At 41.2% G+C, this 26,132-nt stretch overlaps 1 protein-coding gene across 7 annotated transcripts in view; it reads left to right on the top strand.

Annotated features, from left to right (window-relative positions):
* Positions 1-26,132, top strand: part of map2 (microtubule-associated protein 2) — a 64,401-nt gene that overhangs the window by 16,225 nt on the left and 22,044 nt on the right. For 5 of the 7 annotated variants that reach the window (XM_088414200.1, XM_088414198.1, XM_088414197.1 and 2 more), the window contains exons 2-13: positions 3,069-3,183; positions 8,794-9,046; positions 10,765-10,854; positions 11,489-11,563; positions 14,806-15,021; positions 15,868-16,173; positions 17,180-20,596; positions 20,985-21,203; positions 22,161-22,298; positions 23,026-23,087; positions 24,593-24,734; positions 25,521-25,577. In XM_088414200.1, the coding sequence (XP_088270326.1) occupies positions 8,848-9,046; positions 10,765-10,854; positions 11,489-11,563; positions 14,806-15,021; positions 15,868-16,173; positions 17,180-20,596; positions 20,985-21,203; positions 22,161-22,298; positions 23,026-23,087; positions 24,593-24,734; positions 25,521-25,577 (4,921 nt within the window). In that variant the 5' untranslated portion in view covers positions 3,069-3,183; positions 8,794-8,847. The remainder of the gene's footprint in view (positions 1-3,068; positions 3,184-8,793; positions 9,047-10,764; positions 10,855-11,488; positions 11,564-14,805; positions 15,022-15,867; positions 16,174-17,179; positions 20,597-20,984; positions 21,204-22,160; positions 22,299-23,025; positions 23,088-24,592; positions 24,735-25,520; positions 25,578-26,132) is intronic. The other 2 variants (XM_088414202.1, XM_088414203.1) reach the window with 2 other exon arrangements.

Below are 26,132 nucleotides of genomic sequence, written 5' to 3'. Positions count from 1 at the left end.
AAATTATTTACAGTAATTACATTACTTTTGTAATGCACCCCACTTGTCTAAATAAGGTATTCTGATTTATGCTGCGTTTGTAGAGTACAAATCAAGCAGCAAAATTCACCTATTTTTCAAATACATGAACAATTACTTCACCTGTCTACACGTCCAAATCTATCGTTTTTTTAAACATACTGCTTCATAAATCAATCATGTACATGTCCTGTTAGTACTCCCCTTGAAGCATAAACAAACCCACATGCGCACACACGCCTACACACGCACACACACCACAAACACACACTGTACACTTTGCTGATCGCATTCAAACTGACAGGTGGCTACTGGATGCGTGGTCCCATGAGATGAACAAAGTGCTTTGATTGTGTGCACAGTATTGTGAATTCTCTGCATGCGAGTGTGTGTTGGTAATCCTTCACACGTGAAACTGATGACAGCGACGACGCTCGACAATTAAAAAACAAAGTACTCTGCTGCAGTGTTATGAGACACTTGCAAGTAATGAACTGGGAATGTTTTGAGTCCTTATGTCTGTATTTAATGGGAGATAATTTGCACTCATTTCACGCTTTATCCAAAAAATAGGGTGCGAAAATATATCTATAGCTATATAAAGGACTGGGTATTCCACATTATAATTTGTTCATCATCGCATCACGTTTGCAAGATTCTGTTGTTTGTCCTAATCAATTTTCTGCCAAGGTTGCTAAAGGCCAAGGCAGTGATGCAGCTCAAGATTAATTACTGCATAAAAGTCATGCTATGTTTTAAAGATTTGTCAATTTGCGCAGTGTGTCTGCGTTTCTATTGCATGTTTCGCCTCACGGTATACTTAATGATTCGAGGACTGCATTCAGATATTTAGCACAGGGCAGTATCGTAGAAAAAAATGGGGGTGCATAAATATGGACTTTCCTGTGTATGTGTTGTTGATTGAAACAAAATTGAAGTAACAAAACTTTAGTTTAAGGACAAAGCACTGCTTTGCCAATAAATGGACATTTGTGCTGTAGGGAGGCGGCTGAAGTGTCCTATGGTGTCCTTGGAAATGTCTGAATTGAAATTAATTATATGTAACACACTTCAAATAGATTTCAAGATGAATGTGGTGAAATTACTTGGCAGTCTCACTGCGAAATGACTTTTTCTCATCTGCATTTGCTTTTGTTTAGTGTGGTATGAGGACAAAAAGTCATGCTGCATTGTCTTTCACTAATACTGTTCTCGGGGTGTGCCCCCCCACACACCCCCTTAGAAGGGGTGCGATGTGACATGTATGAACCTGGGTAACTAGCTTTGTTTTTGCCGTGTGAAGTGTAATTGCACATCCACGCAGCCAGATGGTACTGTGGCGCTCTCATTGTCAAAGTCTCTGCTGAAGTTACACGCATTTCTTTCAAAAGTCATTTTGTACGATTGAGAAAAGAGGTGCGTACAGTACAGTTATCGACATCATCAATGCACTTCTAGTGGAATTAAGTGTTTTCATTCCTACTACTATAGCTTCTATTCTATGCGCCTTATAATGCGGCACGTCCTTCATATGAAAACTGTTTCATACTAGGCCATTCATTGAAGATGCACCCTATAATCTGGTGCACCGGAGAATACTGTTCACAATTTCCATAGATCTTATTTGTAGTTACCGTGGCGAGTAGGGGCCACAAAATATTTTCTATTTCCTGAGGGGGCGGTGCTTTTTAAAATAATAACTGAGAGGCACTGCTCTAATAGGAAATACCTTTGGGGCCGCTGAGTCACACTTTGGTTGGATTTTCAGTTTTCATACCGCATGCTAATTCAAAAGCATTTTGAGCCTTTACTTGATGTTGCAAGAGCGAAAGAACAATTTCCAAAAGCTGCGACGCCTCCTTTTGGATAGCTACACGACTCACTTGCCAGTGGGAAATGCACTATTTGGTAGTCGAGAGAGGATGCGTCGAAAAATGGAAAATTCTCGCTGCTTTTTGACTTTGTACATTACCTGAAGGGGAAAAACCCGACAGATGCTGTTTCAAAAAGAGCTGTTTGAAAATCTTAAATATACCTGAAGAGACGGACTGACTGACAGAAGACGTCCAAGAACGACAGCCTCAAGCACTTCACATCTTCACAGTCAACTGTCAAGGCGCCGCTAAGTGGATTTTGTGTTCCCGTCAGCGAGCGCCTTTCAAGCCAGTCAAGTCTTAGTCCTGACTTTCGCAGTGTATTTGAGGTCCAAGCATGGCAGTGGGATCAGTCCTCTTGTCTAAGCTGGCAAGGCTGAATTCTCTGTTTTACAATCAGCACCTGCATTTCATAATAGACACAAAGTATCATATTTGACACTTTAGGTGTCCAAACTACGGCCCGGGGGCCATTTGCGGCCCACCGTTCACATTTTTGCGGAATATGCTAAAAATACATTTTGACATGGCGCGCAATGCTATTTAAAAAAAGCAATAAACAGGTGTGACTTACACAGTTATAAGTGTGAAAAAAAAATCGCAATTCATCTCATCTTTAACACAAAGCCTTGACTTAGCGTTTTTTTTTTTCTTCAAAAAAAAAAAGGATACACAGTGCTGAACTTTAGAAGATGAAGCACCCAAAACAAATGCTTAGATCCATGATTTAAATACTAAAATAACATATTACGCTGGTACTTAAGTACCAAAGTAATCAATTACTTTCGGTATTAAAAATACTAGTATTGTAACTACTACAATTACTAAAGTAATTAATTATTTCAGTAATAAAGTAATCAGTTTAGGTAATAAAATGCCTAACTTTCGTGCTTAACTTTAGTGACTAAAATACCAAAAGTAATTGCTTAGTTTGATGATTAATTACTAATTACTGGTATTAATTTGGTACTTAAGTACCAAAATGTTACTTGGTACCAAAGTAATTAATTATTTTAGGCACTAACAATACTAGGCTTTTAACCACTAAAGCAGAAGATGAAACCTTCCAGAATCAATGTTGTTCAGACAGATACTATTAAGGAAAGAAATACTCTCCAAATGTACAAATGAAAGTGATCAACTCTCTTTTTTTGATGTTGTTTTCATAATTTCTAGGTTCATCGAAGAAGTCACGCTTTCGGTGCGACGGTCTTCAAAAAGCGGAAAGAGGAGGTCCTTTGTTTGTAAAAGTGGCTTTGATTCACTGGCAAGTCCCACACAGGTGAATCAGGTACATACATTTCTTTTTTTTTTTCTTATGATTTGTTGTAATGCTACTTCCTTCCTTGCTAAAATGCCCAATTGATGCTTGAATTAATCTCTCATAATAAATTAAAGCAAACAAAAAGAACAGTCGAATGCTTAAAGGGACACAGTAAGATTCAGAGCGTTTTTCATTAAAAAGGAATACATTCAGTGATTATAAAATTAAAAAACTTGCGAATAAATATGTTCTTAACGACCAACAGTATATTTTAAATATAATCGTAGGTCAAGTTATCATGAAATGATATTACATGGGGGGTGGCACTTCTCTGGAGACTGCCATGTTTTTAATAGCTACTGACTATGTAGCACCTCCTACTGTCCGTCATGAAAAACTGCCCTTTAATTGGGCCACTGGTTGAACAGATCTTACTAGTTGCCTAGTTCCCATGAAAATAACAACAAAAATATCATCGTCTTTCAACGGTTCACAGATATACTCTGTACCTGTCAATATGCAAAAAGAAACACTTTCTATGGAATGAAAGAGGGCGAGCAAAAAGAAGAGAGAGCGGATTGTCTGTTACCTCCATAAAAGCAGCGGTCGTGTGGGTGGATGTACATGTGAGTGCAGGCTGTGAGGAGCTGAGTGGGAAGTTGGCATTGAGTGGGACCAGAAGAGCTGCTTTAGCGAGACAATCAACACCAAGGTCCGCTGAAAGGCAGTCACGCTTTTATGGGCTCTCATTGTTTCCCGCACGCGTTTCCAGGTAACCTGATTGATGACGGGGCTCTTTTCATTTGTGGCTTCTGGAGTCCATTTAATTTGTGTTGAAAAAGTGACTGGGCGTCCAAATTTCGTGTTAATATTCATCTCTTAGAAGTTATTTTAACCTCTAGGTATCCAGGGATTTTTCACCAACCTAGCCTTATTATCATCCAACCTGGGCTGACTTTTAAAGGGTCATAACATTGGCCAAAAAAAAAAAAAAAAATGCTGTAGATACAATATTGCGTGAAATAAAACGGTTCCCTGCAGCAAAATAAAAGCTTTCCTGCAACATTTAGTTCTTGGATCAAAGCCTTTTTTAAACTACAAATCCCACAATGCATATAGCAAAAAGTTTGCTTTATGCCAGTCAGGCTAAGCCACTCAATGAAGTCATTGAAAGGCTTGCAAATGTCATAAGTTGTCCGCTTGCGACCTCCTGCTGGTTTTGGAGTGTCAACACAAAATTTTCAATTGCACCCGGTTTGTGATTTGCCGTTGAAAGGATTAATGCAAAAATCGGCAAATGCATGATAAAACTTTGGGTTTCCAACATGTCCAAAATTGACAACATTTCCAATTTTTAATGGCGGTAAATGAGCCTGACATGGGCTAAATTTGCAGCTATAGGATGTACCTCTCAACCTCCAGTTTGCAAGCATTTAGAAGAGATGGCAGGACTGTATATTGAAAGTCCTCATGTTTTGACGATCTATGCAATATTATAGCTTCCCAGTGGTTTTTTTTTTGTATGCTTTTCTTTTGATAGCAAACAACAAAAAGCCAGAGTTGGGACAAAATAATAAATACAATAAATATATAAAATTATGTCAGAGTTCATCCTTGTTCACACACAGGAATATTACTTAAACGAAGAGGATCATGTAAAAGTTATGATGTCTCCAGCTGATTCAATTAAGAGTGCACCGGTTAGAGAAGACAGAAAAGTATTCCATTTGACTCGTTTATTAATTCCGGTCTTTTGGCACATACACACGATCATACATGGATGGTGCGCAACTTCAGGTATATATGGGTAAAAGAACTCGAGTTGCATCGTGAGGAAAAGGAAAAACAACTGCTTCAAGCATATTCAACGTTATGCTGGTGCTGCGTTCACTGACCACTCACAATGTGCGTAATCAGAAAAACAGATAGCCTGCATCAAATATAATCTTTACGGATAAGAGCACAAGAAAATATGAAGAATTTACAAATGATGAGATTTCTTCTGTTTTACTATAGTTTTGACATTGTTGCCAAAGTGTTGGTGCGTCTACACAGTAACGTAGAAAATACCATAATTTCACCCCAAAATTAAGGGTGCATCTCATACACAGGTGCGACTTGTATTTGGGGAATTACGGTACTTTTTCATCTAAGTAGTACCGTATCCCAACCCCGTACAGTACACTGACTGAGTGCTGGACCAAAGAAACTTTGCCTACAGAATCAGAACCAACAAGATTTTTTTTCTGCTAGTTTTCATGTTTTTTAGGAGTGAGCCGAAGCGCCCAGAGAAGTACGGGTGCCTGTACAAACTACACACTTAAGGAAGCAAACCACGAATAAAACTTGTTTCTGTGATGGCAACATGCTGACTATGGAGTCCATGTACCACTGTGTAGCCCTGATAAGATTGTTAACACTCTCATATATACACCGTCACCCTGAAGCTGGAGCCAGCGATTTTCTCCCTCAGAAGCCCGAGTGAAGCCTTTCTAGGCCAGGACACCCACCGGGCCGCTTCAGCTCGCCTTAGCTGCTTTGACATCATTGCCTTCCTTGCAGACAACATTACCGTATCTAGCCTTCATGTAAACGCTCCAGTTGTCATATTTTAGCAAGATAATGCCAGGTAGAACTATTCTTCTTATTATTAGAAAACGAGGCAGTGCCTCCTTAAGCTCCTTTGCGGCTCTCCACCTCCTGCAGTGAGGCGGCCCTGAGAGGAGAGCCCTGCAATGCAGCATCTGTGTGACGTACACACACACACACACACACACACAAACACACACACACACACACACACACACACACACACACACACACTGAGATACTGGCATGTTCAGAACGTAGGAGGGAGATGGAAAAAAGGCCGAGAAAGCTGAGAGGAGGGGAAAGATGAAGGCTGATGGAAGCTGGGGGAGGAGTGTGTAGGTGGAAGGACAATACTAGGAGGAAGGTAAAGAGGTAGGAAGAAATAACAGGTGGGAGGAAGACTCATCGTTGAAAAAAACAAAACAAAAGAAATTAAAATAATGACATATATCAGAGCCACCTGGAAAAACATTGCATAATTTGCCTTGCAGACAGTATAACTGAGTCAGAATATGTACTTGTCACGTCTGAACATGATGAGAGAGGATGTGGAGCCATGATGCAAAAAGGTAAACTTGCGGCGTGTGCTCAAAATAATCATTTAATACAAAAATTACTAAAAGTAAATGACCGTATTTCTAACCTCTTTTTTCAATTAGAGTGAATTTGACGAAAACGGAATTAAAAGTCTACCCCTGACTTAGATCCTGACTGTCCAATTATAACACACAGTGTGTGTTATTAAAATTAGGACATTATGGTACTTTTAAACACCTTTTTTTTAATTGTGTATCGGAGAATATATACTGTACTGTTGCGGTTATGGGGGGAGTGGGTGGGGCGGGAGCGAGACAAGACTGCGAGGCAATGTGCGCGTAGACGAATGCTGAAACTAATATTGCAACAATTTAATGATTTGGTTTCAATGCTTTATTTTTTGACACGGCTGAGGATTAATTTGTTGAAACCTCCTCTATAAGTCATCATCACTATCTGACATGGCAAATAGCTCCTCTCATCGTCGGCTTCTTTCTTCTCATCATTTGTTCAAACATCCTCATTAGTCATCTTCAAACCCGTCCGATTTGTTTGAAATGGACGTCTTTGAAAATGATTTGCTGATCATCTTACTTGGGATATTATCCCAAGCTTTCTTTCCACGGGGAACAGAAACATGGACCGACTAAAAACATAAACAAAAGACCAAACCCAGAATGCAAAAAGACAAATCAAAGCCCAACAAAAACTCAGGACGGAACAGAAAAGCCCGACGCTAACCAAAACACCAACAAAACACAGAGCGTAGCAGTACTAGACCTGATTTGAGTGTGCATGCATGTAACGTGGCCAAGCTGCGCTACTTTTGGTCTTTGGCCTATCGAACAGGCCGATCATTCCTTATGGATTGTGCCTTCCCGGGGAAATGTGATAGAATGACTCCCTTGCAGCCCATGCCAATTATGGTTAAGGTGCCCTTCAACAAGGTGATGAACCTTCTGTGCTCAGTGTCCCCATTTGGAGTCTCAACATTAGCAGCATCTGCTATGCCAATCGGAAATTTGCAGAAATTGACCATAATGTGTAGGAAAAGAGAAATCACTAACTTAAAGTCACGTCCACATTAAGGAGACAAATTATCAGGAGCGGACATCATTTTTATGCGAGTTACTCACATGAGAACCCGGACGTAGTGTTTGGTACGCACCCTTTCTTTCATCAAAAACTCTTCCTCAATGTCATTCCGCTCCTACATTAAGCGCGGTGTCTGTGGGCACACAGTGACGTCATGTTATTCAAGCCTGCGGTCTCGAAAAGCTTCAGACGTCCATCAGTTAAGGTTTGCGCGGTTCGTTCAGGCCACAGTTCGATTAGCCCAAGGAAGTTCATTCCAAATTCTCCGTTGCTGTAGAGTGACAAGGTAAACAATCTCATTCACACCCTGACGAGAATGAAGTGCAGCCCCGACAGGCCGTCCAAGCCGCTTCAGTTAACAAACAAAAATCCTCAGAAAAGGAACTCATGGGACGCGCATGCTTAGCTTTATGAAAAGTGAAGAAAAAAGTATTACACAGAGCCTACGTTGTTCCTGCAGTTTGTCTCATCACCTAGCAAGAGGGCGATTAGCCATTGCTTCTCGATTAGCTTGTTTGTTAGCCATAAGTTGCCCTATCCTACCCTCACTTGTGAACAAGACCCCAAGATGCTTGAACTCCTCCACTTGGGCCAGGACCTCATCCCTGATCCGGAGAGGGCACTCCACCCTTTTCCGGCTGAGGACCATCTTCTCCGATTTGGAGGTGATGATCTTCATACTACACAATGCTCCCAAATGCTCCAATCAATAACTGGCCGTTGCGGTTCCACACCACCTCCTCAAGTACACAGGTGGTTGTCTTATCAGCCTGTCCACCACTGAGAATGACCAAGTTGGATGCGGAGGTCAGACACAGAACACAAAGTGACCTCCGTCTTCAGACAGACAGGAAGGAGCAAGACACGATGACAATCTCATTTTGATTTTTTACGACTTCTAATAAATAGAAGTGCCGTCCCGATGAGGCCCTGAGCGGGGTCACTGGCGGAAGACGAGCCGTGACAATGAAGGAGCCTTCAAATCAGACGGACCGTAATGATATTGTGAGTCGGAGGAGTCAGTGTGCCGCGCTCAGTGCCCAGTCTCTATTGGGCTGTCATTTCCAAATCCGCTGAGCTGAGTCAGGCAAATCCTCACCATTATTCATTTAGGCTTAGAGCTTAAACACTCTGCATTAAATATTCAACGCAAGCATTTTCCGGCAGGTAGACTGATTCGTTGGAGTTCGATTTGTCTGATTTTTGTACTTTTTGATCCTTTCATTACATTTGCCTCTATTTCGTTGAATTTTTGTATATTTGATATATTTCATATACCTGAGGTTCTTTCACACTAGCACCTCTTAATCGTTTTGCTCATAGAGTAATCCCTTGTTTTAGATGCGCCGTATAGCGCGGGAAGTACGGTACGTAAAAACATGCCGATTTGTTATTATGTCTGCCTCCTCACAGAAATACAGACGTCCCTCACTTCCCCTTTTACCCCTGACCTGAGCTTGTACCAGCATGGCAGATGAGCGACAGCCAGAAGACAGTGCCGCTCAGTGGGACCCTTCAAGGGGCCAGGAGACCCCGAGTAGCCACGGGGCCAACGGTTTCTCATCATCTTCATACAGAACATGCCAAAGTGGTGTATCTGCCCCCTTCTCTGCAAGAGAGAACGGCTTCAATGGGGAATTAACTGGTGCTCACGCTATTACTGCAGGTATGTTAAAAAACAAAACAAAAAACAGTTTCGGGGTATAATCTCATGATGTTTTGTTACCCGCTTCCACAAAACTTAAGTTTCTGCATGTACAGTATGTAATATGTGTGTTAGCAATGGGGTTTGCGTGGGTTTGCAAGCACACCCAGTCCAACCCCAATCACATGCTGCTATTAAACGTGCCATAATTACAACGTTAAATCAGTTTCTCGACCACTCAGCCCCCCAGTTCACCCTCACTGACACCCTGGAGACAGAAATGGTGATGCTCCACTGGTGTTACCATGACAACAGGTCCCCCCCACCAATTTGTTTTACCAGAGCTTTTGTTCTTTGTTGCCCTCGGCTCACATTAGAGCTTTTAACCATATGACTTCTACTTAATGATAAGATGCATAAAAATGATCGTGATGGGAATATTTTTGACGGTGTTTTGGGAAATCTTGCTTTTATTTATTCCATTTTACAATCCAAATAACCAGGGATTCTAAATTCATCACACTGTGAGAAAGCCGCGTACTTCACATTTAACATCACAGCATCATACCAACTCATTCAATTTTGTTTCCGTTGCGTCAAGGCAAAAGCTGACCACATTAAATGTCTTGTTTTAATGAACATTCCATCATGAGCTTTCCACACAATCAACAAGATTCCCAACAGACAATCAATTGACTAATCGATTTTTAGGGCCATCCCTCACACATACTAAGAGGTGACTCCGACACGCTGTGGACAACTGCAGAGAATCGCTGACACTCGATAATCCTCCAGCCTTGAGCCTTCTGAGAGTCAGCTCTTCAGATGCAACAAGAACCTCTGAAGCACTAAATTGCCTCCTTGACATTATGTTAAGCCTGAGCTTGCTTTGTTTTTTTTTGTTTTTTTGCCTCAAAGAGGTCAAGAGCAACATGCTACACAGGTTTTTCTCCAAAACTAAATGTCGAAGTACTTTAAAATGTAAGGTAATATGAGAATATGTAATATAATGTAATGTAGTATAATCTAAATATTTTATATATATATATATATATATATATATATATATATATATATATATATATATATATATATATATATATATATATATATATTTTTTTTTTTTTTTTTTTAATGAGTTATTGAATTGGATTGTATCGGCAGATCCTTAAAAATCACAATATAATAATAATACTAATAATATGATATAATATATTATAATAAATAATGCATTGTTTTAATTGTTGAGTTATCAGATCTGATGCACTATGGGCAGATCCTTACAATCACAAAATCAGATTTTGTGTGAAGGGATTTCCCAATCACAATATATATATGTATATATGTATACCCACAGTGATTGCAGATATGTCACCTTTTCGTATTTGTGTTCTCAGCATAGAGTACTGCAGGTCAATATTTTATTTGACATGTTTGTGTTGGCTAAATGCTGACCTATGTGGGTCAAGTACGTTTTCATCACTGCGAGCATGCTTTTTGGAAGTGACAAGGTCATTGTTTTAATGCTGCCATCCATTTGTGAATCTGAAATGAGATCTTTCTATAACATTAAAGCCGATAATTCTGGAAACAAGACAGAGTCAATTACAAATGTTAAGTTTGTCTACCATATTTCCTGCACTAAAAGGCGCATCTAAATGCAAAAAATATGTCCTGTAATCATTTTGTCATTGAAAAGGAACTCACAAGTTTATTTATTCATTCATTTTTGTGTTCAGAGCAAATGTCTGCAAGAATTGTGCAGGAAGTGACTGCTGAGGCAGTGGCGGTACTAAAGGGGGAACAGGAGAGTCAAAGGCTGCCATCAGGTTTGCCATACACGCCCACAGAATTATGCACTAGCTACAACATTACAGTACTTTTTCCTCAAAGGACACTCAAGACAAGAGCTGAGAAATAAAGGTCTACTTATTCCATATTCCAAATCAGAGGTGGGCACTTTGTCAGCACTGTCCCTGTCAGTCGGTCGCCGACTGACACCCGTTTTGCCGACACACCGACGAACTAAAAAAAAGTGGCAAATTAAAAATGTCGGAAGTGCAATTTTTATCCGTCGTTCTAATCGGCGGGATAAATGTTACGTTTTTTAATACTTTGTTTTACTTGTAGTGTAATGAAATTTAGACAAATTTGAATGAAAACCGTCTTCTGACGACTGACAAATGTTGGAACAGCAAAAAAATGGGGTTGCCCACCTCTGTTAAAATTCACCCAATCGCTGGTCAGTGTTGAGATAATTGGGTAAAAATGGTTATTTTGAGACCTTGTGTACTGTTGTTAGACTTCTCAAGTAGTTTCTCAGATGAGCCCAAAAATAAAGTGCGGTATTAGCATAGCATCTTTGATCCTTGTAAAAGGCTTGAATACATTTCAAAAACATAACATTAGTATAAATTCAACACAGACCACAACCTCATCGTCATTCTTTATCTTCCATTGTAGTTGAAGACACCACCAATTTACCTCCATCGCCGCCTCCTTCACCGGCTGCAGAACAGTTTGGTCCTCATGAGGAAGGTAGGATAAAGAAAAAAATAGGACAAGTGTGCTATGTATTTATGTCTCCAAAGGATGTTTTTTTTTTCCCTCTTGCAACATCAGCAAATCGGAATTGTTGAGCGTTTACTCTGTCCCAACAGATCATCTTGCGTTCATAACAAGCTCATTTTCATTTATCTCAGTCGAGGATTTTCGCATGCTCCGTCCTCCTTATTTTCAAGCAATAACTGACAGACATTTTTCATTTATCTCTAAATGAAAGAATGGCAAAACCACCATGTCAGGAATCAACTGAGTTTCTTCCATTTCTCTTTCTAACCTGCATACTTCACAGTCTCCCCACTAATTTGACAGTCTTGTAACTGTCTATGTTACATGTCTATCACTGCGTTTTTTTTTTTTCCTTTTTTTTTCCCCCCTTGGGCAGCTGTCAGTGTTTTCTGTATGTTACTGTAAGCTGTTATGGCTCAGCACTGTAGACATGAGCTGCTTGTTAACTCTTAAGACAAGTTACAAAGTAGGATTCTGGTTGAAGCTGGTAAGAAATAGTGACAGGAAAATGAAGCATCATGAAACACATGCCATATTTTTTTTTTACCCCTTTAGGTGGTGCTCTTGGTTTAAAGTTTATGGCTAGTGCAGCGCAAATGTTTTAAATTTCCACTGCATCTTTAAATCAAGAGTGTGATCTAGAGAAGTCAAAACATGTCACAAGTGCTTCACGAAGCTTCATTTGGACATCACTAGTGAGAAATGTGCAAATTCTAGGAATACAGTTAGTTACTTTAGCTGATTGTGTTGACTTGAGATCCTTCAAATATATCTCTGAAATATTAGTGATTGTTTGGACAACACAGATGTGGATTTGTTTAACTGTGTAAAACTTCTTCCAAGATAAGAAAGTTAAAAATAATCATGGAGGTTTATGATTTCTTCTTTAAAGAGAATTAAAGAATTAGTTTAGTCATCAGAATGACATTTGACAGGTTTGATGATCCCTGACAATAGATATTATGCTCTGGTTAGGTTGTTGTTTACGTAATAGTCATCAGAATGACATTTGACAGGTTTGATGATCCCTGACAAGCGATATTATGCTCTGGTTAGGTAGGTTGTTTACGTAATATTTGTATTTTGTTGGTGTTTAACTACAATATCTGCGATGGTACATCTTCCCCATTAAGAATTGATAATCGAAGCGATATAGGGTGAGTCAGTTTCTTTCAAAGCTACACATAGCTGGCTTGACAACCTTGGTCTCTAATCAGTTGCTAGTTACAATCACCTCATCAATGTCTCTGTGTGTCATGTCATATTTGTAACCCCTCTTTGATTTCCCTGAACTTTTATTCACCAATGTTCAATGGGCCCTTTGCATATAGCTCTGTCCGAGATATTGTGATTCACCCTTTTCTGGTGTGGTAAACTACCACAGTGGGACCCTTTTTTTTTAAGGCAACATGAATAATACCATGCAATTGTAAAATTTAAAGGTGCTTTAAGACAGCAATGTTTAACTTCACAATGCATAGATACAATAAAGGACCAATATCAAGTTATTTTATACTTTGCACAGCTGCCGCGCACCCTTTATGACGTCTTTGAAACTTTTGTCAAGCGTCACCTAATTGTCTCTGGTGTCAACAACGAGGCTGCGCGTCTCATTTTTTTCTTTCTATGTAGTTTGATGCATTATGAAAAGACAGCTTGACTTGTCTTTTCAAGTCGGTCGACTCGGTGTAAAATCTCTTTAAAATGTCTCAAGGAAATAAAATAAATACGGTGTTCAGGGTGAGCAATTAACATTTTAACATGGTTAAAAGCTCCCAACAGTTACAGTATATATATAGAATCCAAAGATTTGCCGTCTTGGTTCAATAGAATATTAACCAGGTCTACATTTAGACTGAGTTCTTGTACTTTTCTTCATGGAGCCAATGGTCTTGATTTGAACAAAAAAAAGCCCACATTTAGTCAGTGCGGAAGATTATGTGCAAAGACACCATTTTCTTTTGCCCTTCAATTCTTCTACAGAAAATGTCCATTTTAATCCCTGCCCCTTTTTGTAACCAGTACAGCTCAAATTGCTAATAAGAAAAACACGTTTACAAATTTTGTGGATCTAAAAGGTTATCAAAAAATACTACAATGTAAACTTTAAGATGCAAAAGGGTTAGGGTTAGGATTCCTAAATTTAGGACGATTGGACTTTGGAGCGTCACAGCCACTCATTAGCCCCACTGTATACAGCAGAGGTCCCCAACCGCCGATCCGCGACCCGCTACCGGTCCACGGATCAACTGGTACTGGGCCGCATGGGCCGTAATGATGTTTTGGAGCCAATTTAGTTTATCCTTGAACAGGTCATTCATTTGTGCTTTGTTTGGCTTGATATTTGTTATTTTGGCGCCGCCTCAGGCCACTGTTGATATTACATTTTGTAGTGATGAAAGAGTGTCACTGGTGGTGACACATGTGCTTCTGTCTCTTTTTGAAATCTGGACCACGAGTGTCTGCAAGTTCTACTTGTGCCAAGAATGTTGTCATTTGTGATAAAATGCACAAAATTAGTTTCCTTGTTGATCAGATAACTTGTGACTGAGGATAACATGTTAGCTAATGTTAGTTCTTATCTTGAACATGTTATGTAGTGCTGCCTTGTATGCGTTTAGATCTTTAGCATTTTTGTTTGTGCCAGGAATTTCTCTTTGCTATATGTTAGCAGCTGCAAATGCTTTGCATCGATAAGTACTCATTTGCATCTAATTACCTTTTTGTATTGGAATTAATAACATTTGTCATTCAGTTATATGATTGATTTCATCTATGTAATTTGTGTACATTTTGTACATTTTACACCCATCTTCGGTCCACGATAAAAATCTCAAGCATTGACCGTTCCGTGGTGATAAAAAGGTTGGGGAAACCTGGTATACAGTACATACTGTGCTGTATCGGAATTCATGGTATTATTCCTGGCTGGAGATTCTACATGTTCATTCAATATTTATCAGACGATCAATTATTCAAGGCTGAAAATGCTTCAAAAAAAGAAATAAACATATTCTGTTATATTGTTAGCCAACATTTTGATCAGATACTGATGTTGAATTCTTTAAAATAGATTTTTAAATTGGACATTTTTGTTTGAGAGGCACCATTTCCACCCCTTGCCCCTTTGTACGTCCTCTTTTATTTCTTCCTCATCGTGCGTCCAGATTTCCCTGCAGTTCTTCTCCTTGTGTCTGTCTTGTTTGTAGATGTAGGGGATGAGGAGGAGGCGGGCCCTCTCCGCCGCTTCCAAAATTCACGGGAGAGGTGCAAGTTCCTCGCCCCCTCCATCTCAGTTTCTGTGCCTGAGGACGACCCCTACCACTCCGACGAGGAGTACTATGAGCACCCCTTGTTCAGCCCAGAGTGGACGCACTCGGGTGCCCGCCCCATGGGGCAGGCTGTGGCCTTTAGACAGATTGAAGGTGAACCACGCACGGTTCCTCTTTTCCGTCGCTCAACCCCGCCACTCCTTACTTTGCCTTTTCTATTTTCAACATTTCCCTCATCTGTTTCGTGCCTTCGCCCCCACATCTCTTCACCCTTCCGTCTCTGCATCGGTCACTTGGTCTGTCATTTTTGTGTGTTTGCGTGTCCTTGCGATGTCCGTTTTGCTCGTAATCTGAGGTTTGAGCTCAGATTTGAAAAACGTCACAGTCTTATCGTTTACTTCACCCATCATCGCTACTTGTTTTTGCCAATCACGCTTAGGTCGAGGTTTTATTGAGATTCCGTCATCAGACATAGAATTGGGTGACTCAAGGTGGTTTCAGGGGCCATATTCAAAACGAGGTTACATAACACCACTTTTGACCTAACACGTCATTGTCAAAAACAATCACTTGAGTAGAACAAGCTTGCGCAAAAAAACGCATTGATCTGCTGCTGTTTTTGAACTTTTACTCTTTAGTAGTGTGCTTAGCCTAGTTGTTGTGTTTCATATTGATCTGGAGTATAGTTATCAATTCGATTTCGTTCCTGTTAAGTAAATTGGATAAGGCATGGTTGGTGACAACGAAAAGAAAAGCATTACTCTTCCATGATTGTTTTTCACAGGGTCACGAATAATGAATAGCCAATTCGAATTGCCATACATTCCCAAAGCCAATATAAAAAGCGTACTCACATGCAATACACGTGCCTTTGTGTGATGTATCTGTGACACTTTGGATCATCTCAAAGTGTCCCTTCATTGGTTATGTTTTCACACTACCCAAGTCTTTGTTGCCTGTAGTCTTAATGTGTCCCCCTCTCACCCTGTTTTTGAGAAGAAGAGACCATGGAGGCTCTTACAGCTGAGTACGAGGATGATGATGATGATGATGATGATGATGATGAGGAGGAGGAGGAGGTGGAGGAGGAGGAGGAGAGTGCAGAAGCAGCTCTTGATGAGCAGCAAGGGAGCGGGGAAGAGCCCGACCTGGACATCCCCGAAGCGGAGGTTTTAGAGCAGGAAGAGGTCCCGGCCCCGGATCTAGACCTGGGGCCGGCTGAGGCAGCTAGTGCTCCTGCAGGAAGCTCAATGGACAGCGAGGAGGAAGAGGAGAAAGCAGAGGGTGAGGAGAGCCCGGAGACAGGTGTGTCCTCCCCTCTGCGCACCCAGCCTGCATGTTACAGCTTGTCCAAGCAATGCCAGATTTGTCAAGGGGCAGGAGAATTCCAGCATTTTTCAGGTGGAATGGCAAATCATTGGCCTCCCGCGCTGCTGTGTCTGCAAGGCAACACAGGCTTGTTAGTGGACAAAGTCACATGAGCTTAACTTGAATGTAGTGACAATGTTAAACCTTGTTATGCCTGTGTTTTCTTATCGTTGCTCTTGTTTGTACTGGTATGATTACGTGTCGCATCTGCAATCATGCTTTTGATCACCAGCTTCCCCGGATCGTCATTACGTTTACACCGATGGCTTGGTGCTGGTATAGCAGTCCATTGCATTTACGTAATCTTTAACCATTATTTTAGTGGTCAATCATTAGCAGGGGATGGCGAGGGATTTAATATTGACTAATTTTTCGCAAATTATTGCGTCTATATCCGATTTAATGAATCGATATTTAACAAATGACCAAGTCATCTGGTATAGTTTTTGTCAATGTTAGTTTGGTGCGCAATAGCGCTCTATTTTTCTGTCATTCGCAACTGGGATTCTTTAGTATTTTTGTCATTTTCATCTAAATTATTTTAATGACATGGCAGTCATTAACCTGCATGTTCGTTTGATCAAAAGTATGTATGCTTTCTTAGAGTTTTAACTCTCAATTCTGACAAACATTAATGGTTTTAATATACAGTGAAGTAATGCACGGATACCCATTCCATGAATGATCATATGTTTTTCATCAGTACACCTGACAGTTGCCTCATGCCGGTCTCACATACCATGCCACATTTCCATCCATCTCTGACTTGGTGGAGCTCATACTTTCGCCGTTCTTCTTCGGTGATGGCTGTATCATTGTGCTGTAAGTTTCTGAGGAGAGCTTTGCCTGTTTCCCAGTACCTGGCCAAATGAATATCAGCGCATGCCAAAGCAAAATCCTCCATATTGTATGCATAACGACCAACTTACAGATGTACTTTCAGCTGTGAAGATGGACCCGGAAAAAGCAGTAAGTGAGAAAAGCGGTTCCATGAGTCCAGACAGCATCGGATCAGAAAAACCTCCAGAGGAGTTTGTTGAGCATCAGACCCAGGAGTTCTTTGCCGGAGAACGAATCGTACCGGAGAGTCCCACCATGGAAATGCCATCTTTTATACCTCCAGATGTTCAAACCCAAGCCAAAGAATCTGCAAAGTCAATCACACTTCAGCCCATTTATGGCGAGCCCCTCACAGTGTCAGAGAAGCAACCGTCTGTGGAGGTGGTGGAGTTCAGCAGCCTCGGTGCCCCCTCTGATTTCTCCTCAATGGGAGTCAAAGTCGAAGGAGGAAACCTGACAAGTGATGCCATGTCAGCATATTTTGAAACGTCAGCCACCGAAACTGATGTCGCCTCCCAGAGTAAGGGCGAGGGCTATTATGAACTGAGCAGAGTCGTTGAAGAAAAGAAAAATGTTGATTCAGAGTCTCAGAATATTGGTGTGCCGGTACAGGAGAGTCATGACGCCGAGAAAAAAGACACTCAAATTTTTTCAGTTCCAGACAGGGGTAACGAATGCAAGCTTTCCCCAGGTAAATTGGCCTTGGATCAAAGGAGCTATTCCCTAAACATTACTATTGGAGCGATGGATCAAAACGGCCAAGGCAGAATAAGAAACTTTTCCCCGCTGGCCACTGATATCATGACATACACCAGTGGAAGTCTGGACGAGTCGGCAGATTACCTCCCTATCACGACTCCTTCCGGAGAAAAGCCACCTCCCTTCCCTCCACTAATCCTGGAGACCGCTGCTTCAATCGCTTCTGACTCCTCATCTCCACCGAGGATGGCTGAAGCCATTTCCAACCCCAGCCCTGAACCGGAATCACCCGAGTCCCCCGAGTCTCCCCAGCCGTGCGAGAGCAGCCCTAAGGAGAGCGCAATCTTGTCCCAGGACTTGCCCGAGATGCTCGATCTTGCCGGGCCCCGTTCTAGACTGTCATCAGAAACGACCGAGCCAGGATTCGCACGGAGAAAGTCATTCCAGGCTTTCTCTGATGACCTGCTTTCTGGTTTTGTCTCGGGTGAGCAAAGTCCCGGAATAAAAAAGAGCGACAGTCAGCTGGAAGAGATGGGCTATTGCGTGTTCAGTGAATACTCCGGACCTATGCCATCTCCCGCAGATATGGTCAGCCCGACGAACACTTCTGCACAGGTCTTCACCCCCGCTGTTCTTGAGGAAAAAGTTGCTGCGCAAGCCAGGAAACTAGCAGTAAGAGACACATCCGAGGAAGACAAGAGCCAGACTTTAGACCTTACTGAAACTGAAAAAAAAGATTCCTCTGAAGACGTTCCAAAGAATATAAATGAGCAGCTGAACACACCCGTAAGTGAGCAATTGAAACCTGCCATGCCAGTGACGCCCACTGTCACCGTGACGTTAGAAGAAGGTGGGAGGTCAGGAAGTGAGACAGAACGCCAAGCAAGCGGTGAAGGCTCTGCTTCTGAAACCGAAATTGCGGACTATGAGAGACAGATCCGCAAATTGGAGATGGAGGGCAGGCCTCTCAGTTTGGAGGAAGAAAGAGAATTGCAGGAGCTTCGGGAAAAGGTGAAGCTGGTTCACCAGGAGGCCTATGAGGAGGTGGATGCTGAAGATGTGTACCAGTTGACCGGGGTGGCCAAGGACCGCATCGCCCGGCCCGTCAAGACCTCACCCACTTCTTCGGTGGAAAGCAATATTGATGATGATAAACTACTGTCTCCGGTGCTCTCGCCGTCCAAGCTCAAACAGAAAGAACTTTATGGTTCCCCTAAAAGAGCGGCGTCGCCCGTGTTAACTGTAACCAAAGACGCCAAAGTCGACGCTGAGAAAAAAGCTCGAGAACGGCGTGAAAAAGAAGCAGCTGATGAGAAAATAAAGACTGAGAAAGAGGAGGCGGAAAAGAAAGTTCCAGAAGAGTCAGAAAAGAAAGTGAATGACTTAAAAGAAGGTGAGAAGAAGGATGGGAGTGACAAAGATGTGGCAGAAAGAATTCAAAAGGAAGAAAATGAAGAGCAAATGAGACACAAAGATGAGCTAGTCCAAGAGGACAAAGAACAGCTTGAGAAAGAACGTAAAGACAAGGAGAAAGAAATGGAAACGGCCGAGAGATTGGAGAAAGAAAGTAAAGAAAAAGAGGCGAGGGAAATGAGAGAAAAGGAAGAGGCTGAAAGAATTGAGAAAGAAAGGAAAGAAAACGAGAGAGAAAGGCAAGAGGCTGAGAAAATGGAGAAAGAAATGAGAGAAAAACAGGAGAAGGCATTGAGAGAAAAAGAAGAGGCAGAGCGAATGGAAAAAGAGAGAAAGGAAAAAGAGGAGCGGGAAATACGAGAAAGGGAAGAGGTGGAGAAGATTGAGAAAGAAATGAGAGAAAAAGAAGAGAGGGAAATGAGAGAGAGAGAAGAGGCGGAAAGAGTTGAGGAAGAAATGAAAGAAAAAGAGAGAAAGATGAGAGAAAAGGAAGAGGAGGAGAAAATTGAGAAAGAAATGAGAGAAAAACAGGAGAGGGAAATGAGAGAAAAGGAAGAGTCAGAAAGAACGGAGAAAGAAAGAAAAGAAAAAGAGGATAGGGAAATGAGAGCGCGGGAAGAGGCGGAGAAAATTGAGCAAGAAAAGAAAGAAAAATTGGAACGGGAAATGAAAGAAAGGGAAGAGGCAGAAAGAGTCGAGGAAGAAAGGAAAGAAAAGGAGAGGAAGGCGAGAGAAACGGAAGAGGCGGAGAGGATTGAAAATGAGAGGAAAGAGAAAGAACAGAAAGAGGAACGAGAAATGAAAGAGGCAAGGGAGAAGGAATTAACAGAAGAGCAAGGAAAGTTAGCGGCAGCAGAGGAAACGGATAATGACGAGAACGAGATGAGGCAGAAAGAAAACCACCTTGAACAGAAAACCCCTCATGTCGAAGAGACAAAGATCATAGCCGAAATGGACAGGATCAAACCAACCGAAAAACAGACGCAAGAAGAAGCGCCAGCCGCTGGAGCGGCTGCGGTTAAAGAAATCGCCGAAACTTGCGCCGCGATTGAATCGGTCGTGACGGTTGAAGACGACTTCATCACCGTGGTCCAGACCATCGATGAAGCAGACCAACCAGGACACAGCGTTCGCTTCTCAGCTCCACCCGAAGCCCTGTGTGTACCTAGCGGGGGAGAGCAAGAAGAGGACAACCACGATGACGACGAAGAGGAGGACGAGGATGACGAGGAGGCAGACATGGAAGCTGCCAGTTTGGAAGAAGTTTGTGATATTCCTGAGAGTCGCGCATCTCCAGAGAGAGAAGCCCAACCTGTAGAGGAAACGGAGGGTCCGACCGAAAGTTACGACCGAGATGAAACCACAATTGACGACTCCATCCTGGACAGCTCTTGGGTAGACGCACAAGGTGAGCTCCTTTTCTACGCCTTTAACTTATCCTGTTGCCAGCAATCGATTCAGTCGAGATAAGTCACCCCCACTGATTGTATTTTGCGCATTTGATGAATCCGCAGCACGGGCGTCAAACTCCAGTCCTCAAGGCCACTATCCTGCATGTTTTCCAGTTTTCTCTCCCCAACACACCTGATTCAAATAATTAGCTTATTAGCAAGCTCTGCAGGAGCTTGAAGATGATCCTGCTCCATGCCTTGCCACTCTTAATTGATTACTCGATTTTCACCAAATGACTGTTTATCTGAACTGAACTCCACTGCTTGGATAACAGATTTACGACTGAAATATTTTTCATTCTCTCTGAATCATTTTGAAATAATCATTGTCCGGATTTATTTTAGATGACGATAAGAGCATGGCTACCGAGCAGATAGCGCCCTTGCCAAAGGTGCCCAGCCCCGTCAAGAAGTCCACTGTGGGCCAGACTAAACGAACACAGCAGCATGAAAAGCCGATCAAGCCCAAGACTAAGGGCGGACGGGTTAAAGGCAGACTCTCCACTCCGGAACGCAAACCATTGCGCAAGGATCCCGTTTACGTCCCTCGAGAGAAGAAAAAAGGTTCTTTCCTTTTCACTTGTGTAACTCTCCTCAGCTGTGACTCGTCACTGGTTTGCTTCAGGGCTGATTTCAGATTCTGTCACTTCTTCAAGTGGGAGCACTTTATTCATCTGCTTTAATTTTCTATCGTCATAGTAACACTTGAAAAATTTGTAAATTACCGTAATTCCCCATGTGTTCATTTTCAAGTTACATATTTGTTGTAGGTTAAGTTTGTTTCAGATTTCCCACATTGTGAGCGGTCAGTGAATGCTGCGCCAGAGTAACTTTGAATGTGCTCCCTTTTTCTTGCGATGCAGCTCGAGTTTGTGATAAATACCCAAAGTCGCGCACTATTCGTGCTCCACCGAGTTTATAATTTTGTGAATATGCCAAAAGAAATAAACGAGCCAAACACAATGCCTTTCCGCGTTCTCTAACCCGTGCACACAGCTCCATACCTTGCCACTCTTAATTGAATTACCTGGAGACATCGTTCCCTTTCCACGATCCTCTGGGTTTTAGTAATATTCTCGCGTGTGAACAAGGTTGGACTTGGACGTTGGTTCAGTCTGCACGCTTCTTTTATAAAAAATAATAAAGTAACAACCTCAGCTAGCATGAGCTGCTGTTAGCTGCCCTCTTGCCTGTCTCATTATGGTAATTATTCTAATTAAGAATACGACGGGAATAAAAACGCACGTGTGAAACAAAATTTATGCATCTGACAGATCAATCGTCCTTGAATGGTGTCAAATAATAAATGTTCTAATCTTTTAAGTTAGCCTTTATAGGACGCGTCCATACTTTTGGTTTTCATTTTTCGGGAAAAAATGTGTCTTTGATGTGGGAAATTACGGTAATTTTGCTGAACAGGAGATACTGACAATAGCTTGTTAAAACACCGATTTTGATGCATCTGCTGTTCAGTGGTTGGACATTAGCTTATTGATGTCTCCCTGCGCCCGATTAATATAGCTGTGGTAAAGAAGACTGAGTTTACCAAAAAAATGGAGGCTCCGACGCTATCCCCGTCCAAGAGGATGGCACCGAAGCAAGCTGTCCGTCAGGCCCGCCCCACCCAGCACCATTCCTGTCCTCGAAGGAGACCCACAGGTGATACATTACATGTGGTCATTTGTGCAGGTCCACGTCCAAAAAGATCTTCCGTTTGGTCTTTATGGATGTTTAACAAACTCAATTTTTCAGGCACTTAATGTTTTTATGATCAGTGGGTGTCCTGCATTTGTCTTCTGTTAATTTGTATATGTCGTTGTTTTCAACTGATTCTAATAGGTCACTGAAAGATTTCAAATTCTACCACTAAATCATGCATTGAAACACTTCTCCTTAGCTTCATTTTCTGTGTATTATTTTCTGTTTTCTACATCATGTATGTTTTTTTCCATTTTGTCATAATAAAAAAATCTCGTGTTACCCTTTTATTTGGCTTTATTTCTGTCTTCATCCTGGTTTTCCTTCTTTCCCCCTTTAAATCAGTTTTCTTTTTCAACTTCAGGATTCAAAAATACCATTTCTCTTCAACACCCACATTAATGTCTTTTTATGAATATATAGATGTGATGCGTTATCACAAAATAAGGCTTGATTCACGGAAACTTGATATACAGTATATATATATATATATATATATATATATATATATATATATATATATATATATATATATATATATATATATATATATATATGTGTATACTTAATTGATGCACTTACTTTGCAGATTTGGGATCGCTCTGTTGATTGGAAATGTGCTTATTTGAGATGTTGGCACTTATTCGTATTTGTTTAAAAGTTGTTAGCGTATTCTTTTGTTTTTTAGAGCCCCTTTCTGACAGTCGCCAGCCTCTCTCAGTTGCCAGGCGGTCTTGCGACAGAGCCTTGGTGAGTAAATTCCATCGCCCCCAACAAGTTACTGGTATATTTTTTTGTTACTTTGAAGGGAGAGTTCAAAGGTCTCATCCTTGCATAAAGATCACATGTCCATCCCAAATCCAATGCCTCTTTGCGTCATACTTAAGACGTTTCATGTATTTGCGTCATTTCTTTTTTCTACAAGAGCTGTGATGACTCCAGAGTTTGTGGCTTTGTTCGCAGGAGTGAGTCATTTAAAGTCAAAGAGTAGGTGTTAAATCACCGCCTGACATTTCTCCTGCAACGATTCAACTCCCCCGACATCAATATGTCGGCTATTGTCCAAATAACAGCCTTTATGCATATCATAAATGCCACCAGAGAACAATAATGAAGTTTCACAAATTGCGTTTTTATATTTTTTGCCCATCAACCCCTGGGGTTTTTCACTAACCTGGCCTTATGATCACCCAACTTGGGCTAACTTTGAAATATCATCAATATATTCCAAGTCTGTTTTATTTCCAAGAATTTTCATTTTGTGAGGAAAAAAAATAACATCTACAGCTATTGAATGCAGCAGATTTCACAGACGGAAATATGCAGATTTAATGTTATGCATTACATGAAATAAAACACTTCCTTGCTGCCAAAAAAAAAAAAAAAAAGCTTTGTCAACTACAAAATGCATAGCAAGTACTCTGTATTACAGAAGTCCAGGCTAAGCCACTCAAAGAAAGTCAATGAAAGTCATAAATTGCTCACTTGCGCCACCCGGTGATTTTTGGGTCCCAACACAAAAATGTATAATGCACCTTGTTTGCGAGTTGCCGTTGAAAGTATAATGCAAAAATCGTGATAATGTTATAATGTTACAATGCATGGAGTTTTCAATCTGTCCAAAATTGACTATTTCCAATTTTTAATGGCAGTAAATAAACCTGACATGGGCTAAATTTGACATCTGCAGGGTGTACCACTCGACCTCTCTTTTGCAAACATTTAGAAGACATGGCTGGATGGCGTAATAAAATGTTTTGACAATCTATGCAATATTTTAGCTTCCTTGTGGTTTTTTTTGTGTGCTTTTTCTTTGATAGCAGACAAAAACATCTGAAAGCCAGAGTTGGGTCAACATTTCCCTCAGGGGTTAAAAAGCTCCATGAATCAAGTTGAAACACTTGATACATTTGGAAGCAGTGTTATTTTCACCCGTGTCATCCTGTGTCCTGTGTTTTGGTGATGTGCCACTCACTCCCTCCCCCTGGGCCTCATTTGTGTGCCATTCCAGTGCCATACGCAGCATTTCGCCCTAGCAAAGACACACACCTTCATGTCCACAATGGCTCCCTCATTAGATGAACCTCATCCATCCTCATCATCGCTATTTGCAAGCTTCATTGCCAAGGTAGGTACCATACTAATGTGGCAGTTGCAGCAAGGATTCCAGAGAGGAAATCGATTGGAATTATGAAAAAGGGTTAGCTTCCTCAAGTGTCGCTATCTCAGGAAATATTTTCTTTTGTACTTTACAGGATGGTAGATCACAAAGTCCTGACAAGAGATCTTCTATGCCTCGCCAAGCCTCCTCTCTTACTCGTCGGGCATTCCATGACCATGAGGACAGCTCAACCTCCATTACCAGTTCCGGTTCAACAGCTCCCCGCAGACCCGCAGGTAGACTCGCCTCATTCATCTCAAAACACAATATTACAATTTTGATTGCTCCCTGCACCCTAATTTGCTTTAATAATATCATCTTTCACCATCTATTTGGAACATGGTGACAATTACCGCATTTTCCACATCATAAGGAGCACCGAAAACCCTTGAATTTTCAATTATACAACCCAGTACGCCTTATACGGTGCATAAACCTCGACTTTTCTCTAAAGCCCTAACCCTAGTGCATGCATGATGAAACCCCAGCCACTACTGCAGCTTCTGTTCTACGTGCCTTATAATGCGGTGCGCCCTTGTCAGGTTCATTTGTCAGACATTTGCAAGAAACTGTACACAAAAGATGAAAAAAGGCAATCTTTCTAGTTTTGGCAGTCTTAAGTGGCCTTCCTTCTGCTTGAGACCAAACTATAGCAAGACAGTTTTTCTCTACATGCAATGCACCAATTCTCAAGGCATACCACCAACATACCACAGCAGTTACATTTTGTAGCAAATTCACTATAATAATTATAATCTTAACCACAATCATTCACACAGCAAAGCATTTCATCATTGCAAGCATAAATATATAATAGCTATATTTTCAATTATTCTAACAACACTATACATGAAAACTGTTTTAAAATAGGCCATTCATTGAAAGGCGATTTATAATCTGGTGCGCCTTGTAGTGCGGAAAATGCGGTAACTACATGAATTCCAAGGTACAGTTTTGTATTTTCTAGGCACTTCCTTATTTTTCATTTACCTTCTGAATCTGTTGTCCTTTGTCTCTTTCAGCCTGCCGTGCTGGGATGAGGGCAGAGCAAAGGACAGGTCGAGCTCCCAGTATGACAGGTACAGAAAATTGGATATTTTTGACATCCCAGCAGGCATGGCCTGATAACTGTGTTGACGGTTTATGGTGGTAGCTAAAGGTCAACTTACTTATCACAACTACTTTCTACAACCCGGAATGATCGCTTTTCTTTAGATGGTGCGGAAAATGATTGGCTGCTTGCGAATCGACTCAACAAGTTGCTTCTTTGAAAATGATTCGATAGCAATTGCTTTTTTGTTTTGTTTTTTTACCTTCTTGGCAGACTTCGAGAATAAAGTCAAATAAAGATAAGTCTTTGTCTTAACCATTCCGGACCTGAGCAGCATACTGGAGGACAGGACACGTTTACGTGTTCAAACCAATAAATACCCAAACAAATTTAGATTCATTCTGGTCAAACAAACTTGCTTTCTATATAATATTAAGGGTTACTGTACATGTAACGACTTTTGAAGTTTTTTTTGTTGAATATCTCATCATTAATTTAGAAGATTTTTATTTCAAAGTCTACTATGCCCAGGTCGGAGATACGGTATCACTAGTGCTTGCAGACTTGAAAATAATTAGATGAC

Source organism: Hippichthys cyanospilos, chromosome 5 (assembly GCF_059441005.1).
Source record: "Hippichthys cyanospilos isolate Australia breed blue-spotted pipefish chromosome 5, RoL_Hcya_1.0, whole genome shotgun sequence".
NCBI lineage: Eukaryota > Metazoa > Chordata > Actinopteri > Syngnathiformes > Syngnathidae > Hippichthys > Hippichthys cyanospilos.
The sequence above is the reverse complement of the archived record's forward strand: the minus strand, read 5'-3'. Positions and strand labels throughout refer to the sequence as shown.